The sequence below is a fragment of the Fusarium subglutinans genome, assembly GCF_013396075.1.
Source record: "Fusarium subglutinans strain NRRL 66333 chromosome Unknown NRRL66333_c0000332, whole genome shotgun sequence".
Lineage (NCBI taxonomy): Eukaryota > Fungi > Ascomycota > Sordariomycetes > Hypocreales > Nectriaceae > Fusarium > Fusarium subglutinans.
In genome coordinates, this window is record NW_023502395.1 from 1 (window position 1) to 19,794 (window position 19,794).

A 19,794-nucleotide genomic window follows, 5' to 3' on the forward strand; every position below is an offset into this window, starting at 1 on the left:
TGAGATGGAGACCATTGATATTGGTTGGAGGATCGGTAAGCAGCTTTCTCTTGCATTTTCTCCCGCCTTTCAACAGAACGATAACAAGTACCATAGTTCACGTAACGAGTGGCTGCCGTGCCCGGGGGGTTATGGCCAAGTTGGCCGTTGTTGATGTCGATCGCGCAGCGGGGCATCTGTGAGTTTCTTTACTTGCTATCCGAGTCATTGCTGCAAATAAACTGACCGATGCGTCCTCCAGTGTGATGGTTTTGGGGGTTCTTGGGTTGTTTGGAATTGGGCCTTTGGTGTTGGAGCCTTGGTGCCGATTGCCTGTTTGGGGTGACGACGGAGAGGGTATGCGGCCTGCCAAGGCCGGGGAAAACATCTCTTGTAAGCATCTAATCGCTCTGTCTGTTCTGGAACATCCTAACTTACTATCATTGCAGTCTCTTTTATGCTCGTGGATCGAGGCCACTTGTTCAGTTGGATCATAAGGTTCAAGGCAGCAGCTGTATGACCTTGAGACTTAACATTAAGGTTATTGTGTTCTTTGGCGTAGTGTATGACGCTATACATTGTGATATGCTGAAAAATAAGCATTATATTGTGTTATTCTCATTATATGAGACCTTATTAGCTATGCCTTGCGTATTGGCTACAGAGATATTTGACTTTTCAATAAAACAGAATACACCAAACACTTTCCTCTTGCGCCTACCGTGACATGTTTCCTGACTTTAATTCATTCTGCGACGCAAGATTCTTCGGTCGGGCGGGGCTGCTGCCTAAGGTTCAGCCGCAAACTCAAATTTCCAGGCTTCGTGTCACTAAAGTCTCAGTGGCCAACTTGTGTGACGTGGCCTGATTATAAAGCCCCGCGCCCATCCTCTCTCGCCTTATCTCTATTGTCCGTCCGCCTTTCACAGCAGGAATCCAACGCACATTACTTTGCATCTCAGTATTGCGCAACGGACATTCTTCGATGGTTTCTGGAGCAATTACTCCATATCAAGCACGGTCTCCCATTCTTCCGTTCTAGCCTGTTCTCTTGTCTTGGCTAACGCTGTTGCTCGGCCCATACTCGCCTTCAACCGATACCCCTCTTCGTGGGCTTCAATCGATCTGCCATGTCTTCCTCCCCGTTCTTGAGTCTCCCCCCGGAGCTTCGTCAAATCATCTACAAATACTACTACACTGCTTCTGATGGCTATTTCCTCCAACCAATCTCCCGCAAGCTCGCCGCCGCCAATGGCAAAAAAATTCACCTCGCCCTGATGTACACCTGCCGCCTCATCGCCTACGAGACCAAGGACCTGCCTCTATCATTCAATAGCATCACCGTCTCCACAGTCTATGATCCCGAATATCGTCCTTGGGCTGGCCGCTTCGACTATCTTCTCTTCGCTCAGTTTCGAAAACAGTTAAGCCTTGTTCTCGTCTTGGGCAACTGGTTTCTTACTGAAGAAATGTGGGTTCGTATTGAACAAACATTTCCCTGGTTCGTGCCGCAACTCAGAGATGCCCTACGCGAACACCGACACCATTCACGTCGAAGCGAACTCGGAGGCTATGAGTATTGGAATTTCTCAAATTCCTTCAACCACTCAGCAGAGGCTTTTTGCCGGCGGTCCTATGGATTGTCCGCGCTTTGTGAGGCCCTCGAATTCACCCTACGTATTCTTGCCCAGAAGGAAACGGAGAAATCTAATAGAATTATCGAGTATGAACTTCTAGGCTGGGAGCATAGCGGTAGCGCCCGGCTCCTCAACTTTCTCGATCAGTGCTTTAAACCTTGGGACATACCGCACGCTGATGTCCTCACAGAGATGGGGCGCAGGTTCGGGGATGATCGCCTCTGGGCTACTCTCGAGGACTGGACGCCCAACACAAACCACACAGAAGAGTATCATGCGAGATTTCGCATCTCCGCCGCTTCTGCGGCTATAGATTGGCTCAAAAAGCTTCCCGCAAAGAAACGAGTGTGCATTCGTGGTTTGGCAATCATTGAAGATTACCCATCTGTAGGTCGTCAAGAGTGCCAGGCTGCAGGCCTTATCCCCTTCTGCAGAGAGAATCCACAGTTGCGGATCAGCCACCAGGTCAGTATGCTAAATGTCATTTTCTCTCGGGCGTTGCTCCGCCGCGCTGCTTCTTTTGAAAGTTTGCAAACATACGCGAGCCATGAAATTGGAGAAGTAGCCTTTCAGAAGGCAAGCTCTGCGTTGTTTTCTGAGATGGTAAATTGGCTATCAGAGATCATATCTCTTCCTAAGGCCGGAATGCCCGATGATTCCTATACCTTTTCACTAGATGGTGAACCTATTCCCCTTGTCTGCTCCCGGATCTTCCAACACATTGTGCTTCGCAAGGAGACCATGCGAATCACTATAGAGCAGTCGCTCCCATCATTGGATATAGGTACTCGGTTGGATATAGGCCCCAAGTTGCACCGAGGACACGGCAATGCATTTGCCCAGCTTGTCGATAACAGCTCCTTCATCAAAGCCAACTTCGACACTGGTCAGCTTTGGAACGTAGAGGAAATGATGGCTGAGTTTCAACGGATTGGAGTATGGGGATTTGTTCACAAATATGACCGTTTTGAATTCGACTTTCAACTGCTTCGCCCACCATCGGTTCTTGACCTACCGAGGCTGGGAGCACTGGTAATGGAGAATTACGAAAGCAGGCCTTGCCATCGACCCCGGAAATCATATTGGTTATACACATCACCTCCCGGGGAGTTGGACACAGCGCCAAGGGTGTGAATCTAGGCTCCTCAAGACTACCCATAGAGCGAAACATCCTTTGCAGATAACAGTTGGGTTTTTAATTTCTTCGGGGAAGGTAGGCCAGATGCGTTGATTGTCGAGTGCCATTTCGATGTGCTCAATAACAAGCTGGGCAATTTAGATAACACTGTGTACTTTAGCTCTTAGAATCGTTATTGCTAGTAATGTGTAACCCGATGCCTTTCATCCAGTCAACGCTAATACCAGATATGAACTTGGAGTTCCAATCCGCCAACGGGTGACACGGTGCTTGACATTGTTTACAATCTTGACTTAGTATTCACATCACCAAGTCACGACGCAATGAAGGTAAGGCGTCCGGTTTGTTAACCAAGGGTTGAATTGGGCTAAGCAATTCTCCTGTGAAAATTGATTTCCCGCATTGTAGGCTACCCGGGAGGATCGAAACCACAAATCACTCTTTTCTCCTCAATTGACTAGAGTTGTAGCCCGATTCTTCTTCATCGTGCGCTAAGGTTTTTCTGTGGAGGACAATGTAATAAGACCTCTATTTTCAGTCGTTGATACACATGTTTTAAAGTTAAGTTGGGAAACAAGCCTGGCATAACCAACGACAAGATAAGAGAGCGGTGAATTTAAGTGCTGTTGTCTCAAAAGTGCCCAGGGTCTTTTAGGCAGACAATGATTGACGGGACTTTATTGTTCCACGAATAACATGCTCCGTAGACTTCAATTACCCTGTATTGAGTAATGGCTTTTCCGAATTGGCGATGAGGAACTTGCGCGCGATTGAAGGTTTGGGGGTCGAAAGATCAACATCGAATTCCAGTGAAACCCCAACAACGTTAAAACTATTGGCAAAATAGTAATGATAGCCCGAGGCCTGAGGCGAGGTAGTGTGAATGGTGCTGCGGGTATAAACACAAGGTCGAGCCATGACAATCGCTATTGGGTCTGAAGTGCCTCAGCTTAAAATCATCGAGACTCTGGCATCACTCAACCAAGCTGTTTTTGCAACATATTTCCGCTCTTGGGGCGCTGGTTCTTACTACTGTCAATACCGTGTCTCTTCCAGCTGGAGTACCCCGCGATATCTCAGAGTTCAGAGACAAATATCCCTACGCTCCACCCAAGCACGAACACCGTAAAAGCGTCCGGATTCGTAGTCTCATAATGACGCAGACGATGTTTCGTAAGAGTTCAAAAGGCGCGTACGCAAAGAAAATAGAGGAGGTACTTTGCATCTAGCCAAGGGAAAGACATATATCATTGGTATGGTAAAGCTCTAGACTTGACTAGCCCAGAGGATATCTAAATTCACCTTGATGGTGAGATTAGAGGAATTGTGATTTATACTGAAGCTGTGTGTTTTTCTGACCGCTCTGATTTACGGATGATGTCGAGTACTGGCAAATTAATGCCTGGTCCCATCCATTCCAGAAATCGATGATGTTCTGCAAGTGGCGAGGAAAGGACATTAAAATCTACGGCAACGGTGTTATCGAATGTCAAGGGTTGGTCAACATCATCTGTATTCATGATAAAAAGCTGACTACATCAGACAACGGTGGTGGAATGAATTTGAATCTCAAGTACATCCCCATTGTCGAAAAAGAATACTCAGACCAACTCACGATTCATAGCATTCCGAACCTCGACAACAAACATTATAAGCGCCCAATCCTCTTCTACGCCGAGGACACGACGAATCTAGATGTCTCGGGCATAGATCTCAAAGACTCGCCTTGTTGGAACAACTTCATCGTCAGATCCAAGACCATAAAGTCCACGGACGTTGTAGCGACTATCCTTTCTAATAATTAAAGCATCATCCCAAGAACACGGATTTCATGAACATCTTAACTGTTCGGATAGAGAGAACCTGGGCTAACATCGATGACGACTGCTTCTGACCAAAGCCAAACAGCCTAGATCATCATGTTAATACGATGTATTGCAATGGCACTCATGGACAGGTCAGTACTGGGCTGTATTGAAGAGAGTAAACTGACTGAGATAGTCCATGGACTCTCTGGGCCAGTACAAGGACGAGGTCTCTAATGTCTACGATGTGCAGTTGTGCACATTGAGAATGTTTAGATGAAACAGGGATGTAAGTGCAAAAGAATTCCTTGGTGATTGTATCTAATCTCTTTAGTAGTCGGCCGCTCGTATTAAAGTTTGGGCCGGTGAAGAAACTGGCACAAGATTCGTCAACAACGTCACCTTCAACTTTCAAGTATGTCTCACCAACAATGGCACGAACGACCTTCGCTCATCGGATAACAGAAACTTCTGGGTCGCGCGAATGGACTATGGTATCATTCTGGACTCATGCTACTTCAGCATCTCAGCCGACCGCGAGATGTCTATGATCGAGGTTCTATTGAACACGAGATGTCATCGACGGGACAGAGAGGGAATTGGCGTCAGATAATCTCGGAGTATCCCAGCCTAGAGTTCGTGGGAGGTAGGCCTTGTCATGCGGACTTGTATCCTTTCAAAACTTCACGGGGTGAGTCATGACAAAGATAATACGAGGCAGAACTGACAAGAACAGTATCAATACCATAGACTACTGCTGCCCAACAATCTTCAAGTCCATCGGCTTCACTGGTACCTCTGTTGGCCTGCTCGCCACTGGAATTTTCGGCATCGTGAAGATGGCTGCTATCATACTCTATTCTGCATTCCTGGTCGAAAAGCTAGGACGACTACCGCTACTAATGATAGGCGGCGTTGGCACTGATGTGGCAACGTTCTACCTGTTCGGCTACTCTAAGTTATCCGGGTCCTTTAAACATATCCCACCGATGGATGCTGGAGCAAAGACTGCCGTACCGATGGTATAGATATATGCTTTGTTTTACGGTGTGAGTTGGAATGGCATCCTGGGGCTCTCCACCTCGGGATTTAACCCAAACAGGGTCCGTACTCTTGGAATGGCATTCGGTATCTGCGTTCAGTGGGTGACTCAGTTCATTGTGGTTTACAGCTTGCCGCATATGATCATCGGGTAAGTCTAGAACTTCACAGCATTCGCATATGCTAACTGCCTAGTATTACCTATGGTACCTTCCTCTTCTTCGGCGCATACACCGTTCTGGCAATCATCTTTATATGGCTGTTTATTCCAGAGACAAAGGGCGTACAGTTGGAGGACATGGATCTACTTTTCGGACCTAATGTGCCCATTTTAGCGTTCCAGGCGAGGACCAACTATTTGCAGGTTATCGGTGCTCGGGGGTTGGAATAGAGAGATGGGGGGAAGTGAAGGCAACAGAGATTGAGAATGTTTGACCAGCGAATCAGGGTGTCAATTGTTACGGCTTCACCTCAAAGGCATATCTGCTAGTGTTGGGAAGGAAGTATAAAACGGCTCGTAAAAACAACAATCATATGCGGAAGCATGACTAAAACCACCTAGACAGAGTCTAGATACTCAAATAGTTCCCTGGCCCCAGAAGACACCACGACCGTTGGTCCCAACATAGACCAATCCCGCCTCGTTTCCACTTCCAGCAAGTTTAGCACTGTCCGCTGCGCCAAAGCCCATAGAACCCTGGAGATCCGTCCAAGTCTTGCCAAGATCAGAACTGCCATATAACTTGCGGCCCGCAGACCCCGTTCCGAAGGCGTACACATTCCAGTTGCTTCCAGAGCCTTTACCAAGAGCAATCTGCTCCGTCTTGCTAAGACCGCTAATCTTGGAGAAAGCGCTGCCGTAGTCTGTGCTGCGGAAGATACCAGCGTCAGTAGAGACCCAGACCTCGCCAGCCTTGGTAGGATGAGCGGCGATATCTTTGACGGAACTGGCTCCGTCGAGAGAACCACCAGTGGAGAAACTCGAAGCAGTATTGTTGGAGACATAGAACTTTGACCCTGATGCACCGTAGAAGTAGTCGTTGTCTTGCTTATCACTAGCAACGAGAGCGCCGGTCTGAAGACTGGAGACAGAAGCGAAGCTTCCTTCGTTCTGAGATCTCAAGACACCTCTGTTATCGGGAGACCAGAGGATCGTATCTCCATTTGCAGAGTAGGAGATGGAACCTCCCTTGGGGCCTTGCTCAGCCGCGCCATGAAGCTTCCACGATTTACCGCCGTCAGATGATAGTGCGACTTGAGGGTTGCTGTCACTGTTTCCAGCTCGGACCACGTTGCCAACCTTCTTTCCAGCATAGTCAGCACTAGTAGATGATGTGAACATTGGATTGTCCCAGGCTGAGAGCGGCGATTGGCCGAGAGCGCTCTTGGAGGCAAAGGTAAAACCGCTGTCGTCGCCGACGGCGGCAAGAAGTTCACTTCCACCGGGAGCTGACTTGACGTCAAGAACTGCCGTCTCCTCGATACCGTCGGCGAGAGATTCGATGGTGATGTTGTGGACGGTATCCCACTTGGTAAGATCATGGCCTCCATAGAGAGTTAGGCCAGTGCCGTAGAGCCAGTGGTTGCTGTCAAAGGGATCAATAGCCAGAGCTTCAACCATCCAACCCAACTTCTTGGTGTCAACTGAGATGAAGTTCTTGTAGATCCAGGGTGCCTTTGGTGTCGAGATGCTGTAGTGAAGATCGAGGTTACCTTGAGCGTTGTAGTTCCAGAGTGTAGACCAGGTCTTGCCCGAGTCAGTTGATCGGAAGAACTGGGCATCGGGGTACCAAGAGTTGAGTGAGGCAACGACAAGAGTAGCCGATTTCTGGCGGTCGAGCGCAAGACCACCGAAGCCGAAGTAGATATCTCCCGGTGGGGTGATGTCCTTCCAAGTGTTGGCGGCAACATCATAGCGGTAAACGGCACCGGCTGTGCCATCATAAGGTCCACCACCATTGCTGTACGATAGGTATAGAGCCTTCTCCTTTGGTGAGAACTGACCTTTGTGCGGTAGATACTTTACAGGCTGACCATCAACCGGCTTCCACGTCTTACCCGCATCAGTAGTCACATACACAGAAGCAGTCTTTGTGTCCGCAACACCAACGAAGATGCGGGACGTAGCGCCATTGACAAGAGATGAAGTAGAGTCAAATGTGACAAACGACAAACCCTGAATATCGTTGTTATATCCAGAGGTATCACTCGGATCTGCAACATAGGTACCGACGTTGGTGAAAGAAGTGACCTTGGAGAAGCTCTTGCCACCATCTGTACTCTTCCAGAGGCCGTTACCGCTTCGTGCCCCAAAGTAGATGATGTTGGAGTTCTTCGGGTCAACAGCGAGACGCTCGCCCATACCCCGGCCGGGCATGTTACCGCCTACCTTGAAGGGGAGTTCGGTGAAGGACCATGTGGCGCCTTTGTCGTTGCTGATACCGATAGCTCCATTGTTGGGGTCCCTATGGCAGTATTAGACTCCCGACCTCCATAGGTAAATCTGCTTTAGGTGACTTACCATGAATTGGTGTACAAACCAGCGGCAGTGAGAACCTTGTTAGGGTTGCTTGGATCAAGGGCCAGAGCATCAATACCCCAGCGGCTCCTACAGAGGTGTCAGTGAGCTTCACCGAATTTCGTATTTCAACATACCATGTGGCATCAACACCAGTGCTATCAGTCAGCGGCGTCCAAGAGTCATCCGCATTCAGGCGATATAGTCCACCAATATCAGTTCGCGCATACGCGACGCCCTTGGCAGTAGGATGGAACTCAATGCCAGGAACAAAACCGCCTCCACCGCCAAAACGGACGTTCTGCCACTTGAGAGCAGCTTGTGCAACGCTTGCCGAAGCAGCGAGAAGAGAAAGGAACTTCATGGTCTAGTCCAGTAAATAACGAATTACAGTGTATTGACAGAAGGTCTGAACATCATAATTGGCGAATTATAGGTGTCTTTTATATCAGCGCTTTGAGGTGACGTGATAGACTGGTCCTGTTGTCATTTGCAGTGTTTCGGATATGAAGCCTCCGTGACGAAACAGGATGACGCAGGGGTACAAGGCTCACCAAGCCCCGAACATGCTCAAAATCGAATGGGTTGCGAGACTTTTTTATTCATCGCCGTATTTCATCTACGGCACTTGGAGATTTTCCACCTACCAGATGAGTCTTGTGCCTCACGAGGATGATTGGTGGTGGCATCTTGCCAGTCTCGGGCCGTCATATACCGCCGTTTGTCCGAATGAGGCAATTGTTGGTTTCGTGCCGCATCCGAGATCAACTTACGCCATATTTTCGGAGTCTCGGCACGACTTACAGTGATGCACGTGTACGTGATTGATGTGCCAGAGGATAGTGGATAGATCTGTAACCCTCTTTCTGCCCGACGTAAGCATTTATTCCAAGCAAGAGAAGCATGTCCTTATCGTCTCAAGGTATCAGTTCTACATTCGGCCATGCTCAATGGCTGAGGCACAACAAGACTTCTGAGGGATCATTCAAGACATACGGAGCAATCTGTCTTAAATTCATCATTCATGTCATAAGGTTGAAGGCACTTACCTAATTCTTGGTGAACGACTCCTCGCCATCTGTTGAGTCACACAACCTTGATAAGGCTCATGTCCGTCGTCTATGTACCCGCTGGACTATAGAGAGCTGCCTTTATCCATGGGCTAGTAGTCTTCTGAGCAACCTGTTAGCTACTCCTTCTCGAGAACGGTAACGGACCTTCACCCAGTGAGCTAAAGATCGACAAGGTAATACTCCCTCATTCCAAGTCTTCGAGAGCTCTTCGCACCGCAGGTGGAATCACCATACCCAGAACGTTTCACCTAGTCTGCCACTGTTGCTAGATGCCCATGCTGGTGCAGACGATTAACTGCCGCCAAGGGCAAGACGGCAAGAAAAACAACAACATGATTTATAAAAGGCTCCTGTCGGAACCCCTGCCATTTGTAGCCCCAAAACTTGGATCTGGGTTCCATAGCTGGCTTCCAAAGGATTGCAGATGGACCGTCGACAGGTGTCGGCCGAGATGAAGACACTGTCTGATAACGAAGGAAAAACACATCTAGTGCTGCTGTGATTGAACATTGGGTCCTTGATAAGAATGGAAGAGAATCTTCTTTGGATATAGGTCAGCACTCTTGACATTCCCTTGAAGCTGATCCTCTATCAGATTTGGTGGAAATTCTGTCACTACCTTTCGAGTCCTCTCGAGTACGTGAGAACCTGGCATTGTTTCAATGTCTATATCCTTTTTTCGGGCCGTTTATCCAAAACTGAGGCGTCATACAGAGCACAGGATTCGGTTTTTTTGACGGCAGTTACTGGCTGACCGTATTCCTTTGCACCTATAAAACGCATGCCCTTCAAGACACAGGCCTTCATTAACCACCACTCTAACCAGTCCCTTTTCCTGCATTCTATAAGAATTCCCACATCCAAGCAGGTTCAGATAGCAATTGGAACCATAAAATCTCTGGTATTGCCAAATGCGATGCGCCCGCTTTCTTCTTGAGCATCGTTAATGGAACTGGAACATGCCTTCAGAAACTGCCCCAAACTTTGCCTTTCCATATGGCCACTCCTCCATGCAGATCTTTTCGAAACTCTCGATGAGCTTCAAATAAGTCTTCATATCTAGGAACTGCTAGTACTTTCGTGCTTTCTCCTGGAACTTCCGTATAGTCAAGTGCTCTTCGTTGCCTCCTAGCACTTGGCCATCAGCCTTGCTTACTGGTCTATCATCCTGTCCTACCTCTAGCCGTTTCTCGTGGTGTCTCCCTCACTTCAACTTCGAGGCGCAGACCAACATGGACATAGCCCGTCGGGATGGAGATATTCGGCAAATCATTCAGGGAAACGGACTGCTATGCGTTACATAGAGAGTGCTAGTCCCAGTTGTCGACCCCAGTGGTGCCATCCGACAACCACTATATGCGGCACTTATTTATGATACAGTTCTGGGCCGTTACCTTTCATCAAAGACCAGTAGCGCACAATTTGATGGGGAACTGATGTAGGATCTTCTTCGGCGTATAATGAACTATTGAAAGGGGTCAGTATATTCCAGGTAGCCCGGGAATACTCTCTGAGTACTTCAACTGAGTTCAATGTGCCGCTCTCAGCTACTGGTATCAGCTGTTAGACATTATACCAAAATGCCCAACCGATTACTCAAGTAAGAAGCTAGATACCTTGAAGTACCTTAACGATTTCAAGTGCTAAATTCATCAAGGTTCAGCGCCTCTACCTTCGAGTTGCTACTGGCATCCTATCCCATCAGCACTACTCGTTGATTGACGTATAGTGAGCGTTATGGATCAGTAGCAAGACTCTTCTTGGAGCCGCCATGTCGCTACAAGAACTGACAATAGAAGGCGAGAAATCAGGATAACTGGATCTTGACATTATGACCGCAGCCCGCGTTCAGCTATTGTCAACCACGTTCGTAGCCAGATCTTCCCGCGGTTGACTCAAGTTTGAAAGGCCATCTCTTTAATGCTGATCTTGATCAGCACTCCGCCTGGCTTTCCATCTGCCTTGCTAGCCTTGGTTTTAAACCTCAACTGACTGTGCTGTTCGTCTTGGCAAAAAGTTTCTGCATGTTTGCTGCCCTGCCTGTTAGGAATGGAAGTAGTGCGTTCATGCTTTTAGACCCATCTTCCTCCCAATCGCTCCCTTTGACCGCGACCAGCACTTCAACTAGACTGGCTGTAAGTTCGGGCGTCGCCTGATCATATTGGTCTCTAATCCGCTCTCGTTACCGTTGCTTGAAGTAATATTATCTATTTAACCTTTCCTGTGGATCGATGGGCCAACCGAGGAGCGTAGTGTTAGGCCACCGTCGTCCCACCACAACCGGCACTGCAACTTCCGGAATGATGCCTCCCACGATCTAGAAAGACAACAAAGACGCAAATATCGGGTTTTGGAGGACCTTGGAAGGAAAGACTGCCATCATCATGACCGCTTGTGGCTTGCAGACCACAGACGACGGTTTGGATAGGGAGCCAAAGGCCAGCGAGTCATTAATGAATTACTGTCGATTACAAGTCCGATACGCTTCTCAGTCAAGCCTCTCGTTTTCCGAATACACAGAAGTTCGCCCCGAAGGCTAGATACCAGGCGTGTCACTCAGGGGATTATTGAACCGACGGACGAGATGAACGAGCGCATTATGAAGATCCTAGCTGGTGCTGATCGAGAGACTGAGTCTGGCATCGTCCGAGGTTCTAAAAATTGAGTTGCCTAGATTACTAACGGCTTCGTCGCGAAGACATTCAAACTGATGCCTGACCAGGGCCTGCCTTAGTTCCTCCCTGATCAGCATGGGAGTCGATGATATTACCGGTAGACAGATCATGGTCCTCTGTCAACGACGAGGGATCTCCTTGCACATAAAGGACATCCTCCAGAACGCCGGTACTATGCTATGGAGGCCAAGACCTATCTCTTATGTCAATTCATCTGATAAAGGGGATTTGGTGGACGAGATTGACCGCTTCTACTTTCTTTTGTAAACGACAAGAAAACTATACCCTTGGGCTCCTATATAATATTGATCCAAGTTGTACTTCAGTCTCTAAGTAATTAATTAGGACCTGAATATAGCGATAAAATTAACTAACACCCTTCATCACTTATCATCGAACTGGCTGTAAGTCGAGACTTGTATGTCTGCTAGTCGGTGTACACTCCAACCTCATCCAAAAACTTGTAATATCTAGCTCCCTTTGCGATTCTCCACCTCTTTCCTAACAGGACAAGGAAGATAGCTGCCAGTACAGACAGCAAGACCATAATACCAAAGCACGTCATGGTCCAGCCGTAGCCGGCAGCTTCAATAAACGGCTGGACAGAATACGAGATGGCGAAATTGACCATTGAGGAGCACATAGCTAAAACAACCACTAGCTAGCTCTCCAGATATCTGGGATTGTCAGTCTTCTTCTCAGTATGGGATGGGCTCAGAAACTTACTCCTGGGAAACAGTCCATGGCATATGCAGTGGCAATCTTGCAAGCTTCAGCTTGATGTGAGATCATGGCGCCGATACCGATCGCGATGGTAATCCAATGAGCTTCCGTCTGAGTACCCCAGCCATAGAGCATGTACCCCGCCGCCGCGAAGACAAAGCAAGTAACAAGCATATAGAGTCGCATTTCAGGTTCTTTGATCCCATCATTGCGTCGCGCCAAAGCAATAACAACTTGATCGCTTAGTACACCGATACCCCAACCGGGGGTGTCTCCGACCAAAACGGCGAAGAATACAAGACCAGTATTGGTGGTACTAAATTTGTAAGGTGGTTCCGTCAGGATCTCGGAGATGGTGTTGAAGGAAACAATACCGGCAGTGGCCCCGACGGCATAAATGAACGCGGCCTAGGTTTGATGATCAGTGAGGGGCAGTGGCTTTTTGACGGAAAGACTTACTATGAGGATGTTGGGAAAGCCCTAGGGAACGAAGAGACGCTGGAAATATTGCCAGAAAGACGTTTTGTTTTGAGGATATTTCACCAACAGTTTCAAGATCTGCCGGTAAGATCGCTTGGGAAAGCCATCGGCAATGCCATTAACCTGGCTTAAAACTGGTCTGAGCTCCAGCTTCTTTCCTGCAGTAGATTTCTCCGCTGTCTCTTCATCCTTCTAGGAGGCAAGAGGAGGCGACTACAATCCCTCAAATAGGAAGCGAGGGAACATTGTCTCCTCGAAAGAAAAGGTGAAAGCAATCAGCACAAATGCAAAGATGAATCTGACGATGTTCTGTGACCATCTCCATCCGGCGGTATCAGACATGCTGCCACCAGAGATAAGGCCTAGCCTGTCATGAGGACAGTATAAAGTCCCCACAGATATTGATGACGGCTAGTCTTACGTGGACCTAGGCTGCTGAGCAACAAACAACATGTAGAAGATCTAAACATCAAGTCAGTAACCTTGCGGGAGCCTGATACTGGTCAGGTACCTACAGTAAGCTGAATGATGGCTTGTTACGCAGACGTCCCAATTCCGTTCACGATCATGTTAAGCATCCATTGAACTGTCCCTTCGATGGCAGCGCGCAAAAAGCCAGTTACAAGACAGAGACATGTTGCCGCGAGGAAAACCAGCTGCTGACGATGCTGTTTGTGAAATCACCAATGTCAAAGACTTCAATGTTCGGACGCCGTGCAGGGGAGAGCATGTCATTCTTTGAGATGGGATGCAATGTGATATCGGTGTCAGTTGCGTGAAGTATGACAGTGATGAGGCCGAAGCGGCGTTGAAGGCACGGTGTACGACTCCAATGGTAGCCATTGACAAGGATCCTTGGGGCAGCGGGGTCATTGCGAAAAAGAAGGGAGCCTTTCATCCGCAGTGGAGGTTGCGATTTGGAACATCTGTAACAAGTTATGGCATTGTACAATAGTTACGTAAACCTCAATTGTTGTATGCTAAATGCTAGTTTCTCCTCAGACTCGGTTAAACAGTAAACTCATGGTGACCCGATCCAACAGTCTTCGTCTCCTGTGTACCCGGCAAGGTAACCTTGGCCTTTGTGTTTGGCGGAATCCTGACCTTGAGATGAAACTTCCCATTCGTTACAGTCCAATCCGTCGAAATGGTTCCATACTGGCTAACATACGTTGCACTTGCATAAGAAAGGTTACCGCCAGGAATAGGCGCAATAGCAATAGTCTTGTACCCAGGCTCCAAAGGCGCGATACCTCCAATGAACTGGTGCATCCAATTGGCAACGGACCCAAAAGAATAATGGTTGAAGCTGGTCATCTCGCCGGGGTTGATAGTGCCATTGGGAAGCATGCTATCCCATCGCTCCCAAGTAGTTGTGCCGCCCATGACCACTTGGTATAGCCAAGACGGAACCTTCTCCTGGAGGAGCATCCGGTAGAAGACGTCTGTTGAGTTGATGCCTGAGAGTGCAAAACCAAGTTGAGATGTTCCGGCAAAGCCTGTACCAACAAGGTAGTCGTTGTTCTTGATGATGTCTCGCAGGGTGTCGGCCGCTGTGTTCTTCTGCTTTTCATCTTTAAGAAGGTCGAATGCCAGAGACAGAGCGTACGCGGTCTGAGTTCGGTTGGCTAACTTGCCGCCGGGGGCCCAGGCACTCTGGAACTGGCGCTTGAGATCAGAGTGTTGAGTTTCGTACTTCTTGGCGAGCTTGGAGTTTCCAAGAGCCCCGATAATCTGGGATAGAGTCTGGGTCATCTTGACCAAGTAGGCATCTGAGACTAGGCTAGCGTCTGTCGTCGCAGCGCCAGGTTGGTCCGGGGGTGCAAGAGGGTCGAGCCAGTCACCAAACTGAAGTTTACTGCGGTTCCAAAGGCCAACATCGTTTCGGGAGATGCCAGTATCGATCCAGTTCTGGGCCTGAGGGAGATGTTCCTGAAGCAATGCCTGATCACCGAAGGATTGATAGATGTGCCATGGGTTACCAACCACCACGTCTCCCCATACTGATGCCGGCATGGGAGGTTTGTCTAGAAACAAAGGGATTGAGGGAACATACACTGGCGGAACCATCTCGTTCTGGGACATTTCGGACCAGATGTCCTTGTGCCAGCCCTTCCAGAAGGCTGATGTGTCGTAGAGGTAGTTGGACGTAGGGCCGAAAACGTGTGCATCACCCGTCCAGCCAAGTCGCTCGTTTCGCTGAGGGCAGTCGGTTGGGATACTCAGAAAGTTACCCTTCATGGACCACCGAACGTTGGAGTGGAATTTGTTGAGAAGATGGTTGGAGCAGTTGAAGTAACCAGTCTCTTCCAGATCTGTATGAACAACAATAGCCCTGACGCTGTTCGCATCCAGGGGTGTTTCCTTAGGCCAGCCGTAAAGCTCAGCGTAGCGAAAGCCATGAAATGTGAACTTGGGCTCCCACTGGATAGGACCTTTACCGCTGAGCGTAAGATAGTCCTCAGCCTTGGCTTGTCGGAGAGGTCGAAGAGCCAACTCGCCATTCTCCAGAACCTCGGCGTGACGTAGTCGGATAGTCGTGTTCTTGGGACCATCAACCTTGAGCCGCAGCCAACCAACGAGGTTCTGTCCAAAGTCAACAAGCTGTTTTCCAGAAGCGGACTTAAAGAAGCGCTGTGGCTTCACTTCTTCAACGCGTCTGACAGGCGGCTGCTCGGCAGGAACAAGCTCGCCATCTAGAGAAGGCAGAAGACGAGTGTCGCTCCAAGAAGAACTCTTGAACCCAGGCTTGGACCATCCCTTGATATCGGCTTCGAGAGTTGCGTTGTATTTGTCTCCATCGTAGATCTCACCGGCAGTAGCAGGGCCAAAGCTTGACTTCCAAGTGGTGTCGGTGACGATTTTGACTGTCTTTCCAGTCTTGGATTTCACGTGGAGCTGGGCCAGAAGACCAGTAGAGTTGCCGTAGATATTTCTTTGACCGCCGTCGAATCCCAGTCGTCCAGCATACCAACCTTCACCGACAAGAGCGCCTATCACATTAGAGCCTGGGGTGAGAAGCTTGGTCACATCATATGTATCGTAGACATGACGGTGGTGGAAGGACTGCCAACCCGGGGCCAACACACTGTCACCGACCCGCTTCCCATTGATCTCCGCTTCGTAAATACCAAGAGCAGTGATGTAAAGTCTAGCCGAGGCAATATCATCGGGAAGCTTGAACTCTTTGCGGAAGTAGACAGGTCGTTTGGGCGCGGTGACATTGACCTTGATCGTCGAAGCGATGGGCTTCACGTTGTCCCAGCTCTTCTTGAAGAGTGCTGTCTCGACAGAGACCCAATCAGACCAGGGCGTCGAAGGCTGCTTTGAACCGCCGTGAGCACGGACCCTGACGGAGACAGGTTGGGCTTCTTCGAGTGGAGAATCAGGCCACGGCTGGTAGACAGAGTCGGAGGACTTGGAGGAGAAAGATTTTGGCTTGCCATTGACGCTACGAGTGACTTGGATGTCGTAAGAACTTTGTTCCCAGTCAGGAGCGTCGCCATCGAATCTCCATGAGATTCTCGGTGCTGTCTCTGCGATGCCCAAGGGTGAGCTGTAGTGCTCAAAAGAGACCCGAGCGATTGACAGAGCCATCTTTGCTGAGCTTGCTTGGAACGAGGTGAGCTTCAAGGCCGTTTGGTCCCTTATTATATAGACAAGCCCTAGCAAGCACTAATAACTTTTCATGGCAAGAATTTCGAGCCTTCGTGAGGACCGAGGTCTATTTCCGGTATTGATCATCATCGGATATGCCGTCCCCAGCCTTCTCGCTGATTGATAACCCGAGCCATTTCGATCATCTTGACCGAATGTAACATTGCGGGGAAGAATGGAATGAACTGGCTGGGGTAAAACGCGGGGAAATGCAGATGAACATCTCATGACAAGTCAGGGTTTGTCATCGCTGTAACATAGCCCGTCGACTTGGAAACATACGCCGTCATCGACACATGGTTGCCGTCGTCTCAATAATACCCCGAATAACTTCGGGACCTATTTTCTTAGATAAATCTTCTAGATGATCATGAGAAAGAGACTTCTCTCTAGTCTCCAGGCAAATACGTTGACCTTCCAGTCAATTTGCCCGTTCGTTATAGGACATGTCGTTGAGTAAAAGTGGATTATTGTGTCTGGAGGCCTTTTCCATATTGGAGCTAAATCGCAGTAGCTTGCATAGACTTTTCTTTGCCGTCGGATTTTCCGCGACACGGCATCGGAAAACCCGGTGTTTCTTGGTGATCTCCTTCACATCTCCACATGGACCACTAAATACGGGTCGTTTGTGGTCAAGATTTAGAAACGCCCTATGATCTTTTATTGCCTGAGAATGGAATTTTTCAAGAAGTCCCAAATAAGGTTAATATTGATACTAAGCTCTTTGAAATTTCTGCAAGCGATCTTCGGTGTCGAAAACCACATCAGAAGTTCTCATGGCTCACAGCCACCAAAGCGTATCCTTTATTTTGTCGAGAACTAAAATGAAAATATTTTCCAGTGTTAAAGACCAACAGAAACTTGCAAAATGATTCCTTCCACCCAAGAAAAGCCATAACTACTAAAGCAAGATCGTCAGCCTAGGTAACGAGGACAAGCAAATGAAAGATGTCTTGGCCTCTTTTCGTTCATGGTAATGTTCTTTACCTTATCCATACAAAAGACCAGTCTGTTTAAATATCTGCGACGTGAAGATCATGCCCTCAAAAGGTCCTGACAAGAGTTGACTGAGGGACAGACTCCTATGATGTCTTCCACAGATGCCGTTTCCGACAGTCCACTGTTCCAGTCTGCTCCTTGTACGCAGTAAGCTGGTGTATGCACACCTCGAAACTGGACTTCATCTGTTCCAACTTTGCGTTATTCCGATCCACAACCCAGTCTCCCTCATCATCCTTTACGAATGCAAGGTAGTCCATCGGGAAAAGCCAGTATCCAGGAACAACCTCTGTTCCCTTCGCTCTGAAGTCCTGGATAAAGAGATCCGCTGCACATTGCCACTTCTTAGTTCTGTTTGGAAGACACTGGTGTAGTGTGTCTCCGTGACTCAACATGCAGCCATAGTTGACCTCGGGCGACAGCTTGATTCCTTTTCTGGTCAAGAGCCAGAACCAGGCCCAAGCACTAAGTCTCATACCCTCTATAGGCAGGTATTGAGGTGTGTTGGCTTTGGCCCACCGGTCGTGAAACCCAGGCGGGCCAACACTAATAGGGTCCAAGGGCTGTGGGAGCATACGAAGGTCCGCCCATCGTGGATCCAGACATCCTGGTATAGTGTCCTGGAAGCTGACGTTTTGCAGTCTTCCCAGGCCCTCTTTCCACAACTCTCCCTCTACATCGTCTTCTGGGAACGAATCATACTCCCAAGCCAGTCCATTCCTGCCAGATAACTTAACTTTAAGGTCAGGAGCTAGGTTGACGAGCCCAACATGCAAACGATCCAGGGCCCAAACACAATGAGCGAAGCGGCCAAACCCTTCGGTAAGGCCCATGCGTATGGTGTCCAATTCCGGACGGAGGTACAGAGTCCCCTTTTCGTAGAACCCCGGTTTCATATATGTACATGGAATGTGTACCCTGTAAAATCTTTTCGCAGCCTGGCGCGACTCAGCGTTGACGCGGAACAGTTTGCTTATGGCTGCTTTGTCATCGACCATGACACTGTATTCCTTCTTCGATCCCGCATTGACTTTCGTCTCTCGTCCGTCGGTAAGTCTGGGAGTAGTTGGAGAGTTGATCAGGTCTGAAACCTCTGTTTCGAGTGGCCGGCCGTGGAGTAACTCCATAGTTCGTCCTGTATCCCTGCTTATTCATTAGCTTTGCGGTACCTTTGATAGGGACATCGAGATAGGCTTACGAGCAATCCTCCCCCAGGGTCCAAACGTGCATACTCAAAACTCTCTCCTTCTTGAGAGCTTCTTCCCAAATCATGTCCCGAAGCTCGATCGGGAGTTTGGCAAATTGAGGGAAAGTTGCCATCTCGTTGCTCTTGGGGGTGTGAGTAGGGATGCTAAGGTCAGACATATCGGTGTTGGTTATGGTATAATGTCTAAGTTGTGAGCTAGATGTGTTGTTTGCAGGAGACATGTGGCTAAGAGCTTAAGTCAGTAGACAGAACCTAGGATATCGATGTTGGAAAGTCTTGTCAATGATGAGTGAGCTGGACTGGATGTAAGAGACTTTAGAACGAGGAAATGGAAATTTTCTGCACCTGGGTCTCCGCTTGCTTTATATTTTTTCTTCTGACGGGAATATTCGCACACTAAACTCAAACGAGATGAAGAAGCTGGACACTTCAAACTTTGGGCCGCGTGCGCGGGGGTTGTTGAACTTTGAAGGATGAAGGTTTCGCTTTACAACTATAGTGCTATTCTGTCTAATCAGCTCTATCCTGAGTGAATATACTTAAAGCTTCAACACTAATAATTTCAGTATATTCACATAGTCATGTATTACGGGAAGGATACCATGTACCGAGCAGAGTTACTTCTCTGAGTACGTTTATCTGAAACTCTTCATCAACTGTAGCCAGACATGCGTTCTGTGGCCTGTGGGCAAATTATGTTGATCTCTTCAGTTTCCTTGCTCGTAAGAGAAATCGACGAGTAGCATTGGTTGAGTGGGCTAGCATGCCACGTCAATGAAACTACCTATGCCGTCGTAGATGGTTATTGTGAACCTATCGCACATGTAAGCGTAACACTTAATACTCTGCTTATGTGAATATT

General features: G+C 48.5%; 5 protein-coding genes across 5 annotated transcripts; 2 read left to right on the forward strand and 3 right to left on the reverse strand.

The window, feature by feature from the left end:
• Positions 1 to 1,109: 1,109 nt before the first annotated feature.
• Positions 1,110 to 2,750, forward strand: FSUBG_13337 (uncharacterized protein; the record flags this gene model as incomplete). Its single annotated transcript, XM_036678217.1, has 1 exon — positions 1,110 to 2,750. One exon carries the CDS (start codon positions 1,110 to 1,112, stop codon positions 2,748 to 2,750), a length of 1,641 nt encoding a protein of 546 aa, XP_036531189.1.
• A 1,434-nt stretch (positions 2,751 to 4,184) lies between these two features.
• FSUBG_13338 (mfs quinate transporter) lies at positions 4,185 to 5,991 on the forward strand (the record flags this gene model as incomplete). The annotated part of the gene is made up of 5 exons (XM_036678218.1): positions 4,185 to 4,499; positions 4,897 to 5,115; positions 5,336 to 5,517; positions 5,662 to 5,751; positions 5,796 to 5,991. The coding sequence occupies 5 exons, from the start codon at positions 4,185 to 4,187 to the stop codon at positions 5,989 to 5,991; spliced, it is 1,002 nt and encodes a 333-aa protein (XP_036531190.1).
• Positions 5,992 to 6,177: 186 nt separating this feature from the next.
• Positions 6,178 to 8,482, reverse strand: FSUBG_13339 (xyloglucanase; the record flags this gene model as incomplete). The annotated part of the gene is made up of 3 exons (XM_036678219.1): positions 6,178 to 8,065; positions 8,122 to 8,208; positions 8,256 to 8,482. The coding sequence occupies 3 exons, from the start codon at positions 8,480 to 8,482 to the stop codon at positions 6,178 to 6,180; spliced, it is 2,202 nt and encodes a 733-aa protein (XP_036531191.1).
• A 3,811-nt stretch (positions 8,483 to 12,293) lies between these two features.
• On the reverse strand, positions 12,294 to 16,666 carry FSUBG_13340 (uncharacterized protein; the record flags this gene model as incomplete). The annotated part of the gene is made up of 7 exons (XM_036678221.1): positions 12,294 to 12,464; positions 12,593 to 12,997; positions 13,049 to 13,069; positions 13,373 to 13,436; positions 13,491 to 13,531; positions 13,734 to 13,995; positions 14,241 to 16,666. The coding sequence occupies 7 exons, from the start codon at positions 16,664 to 16,666 to the stop codon at positions 12,294 to 12,296; spliced, it is 3,390 nt and encodes a 1,129-aa protein (XP_036531192.1).
• Positions 16,667 to 17,808: 1,142 nt separating this feature from the next.
• FSUBG_13341 (uncharacterized protein) lies at positions 17,809 to 19,090 on the reverse strand (the record flags this gene model as incomplete). The annotated part of the gene is made up of 2 exons (XM_036678222.1): positions 17,809 to 18,868; positions 18,924 to 19,090. 2 exons carry the CDS (start codon positions 19,088 to 19,090, stop codon positions 17,809 to 17,811), a joined length of 1,227 nt encoding a protein of 408 aa, XP_036531193.1.
• Positions 19,091 to 19,794: the final 704 nt, after the last annotated feature.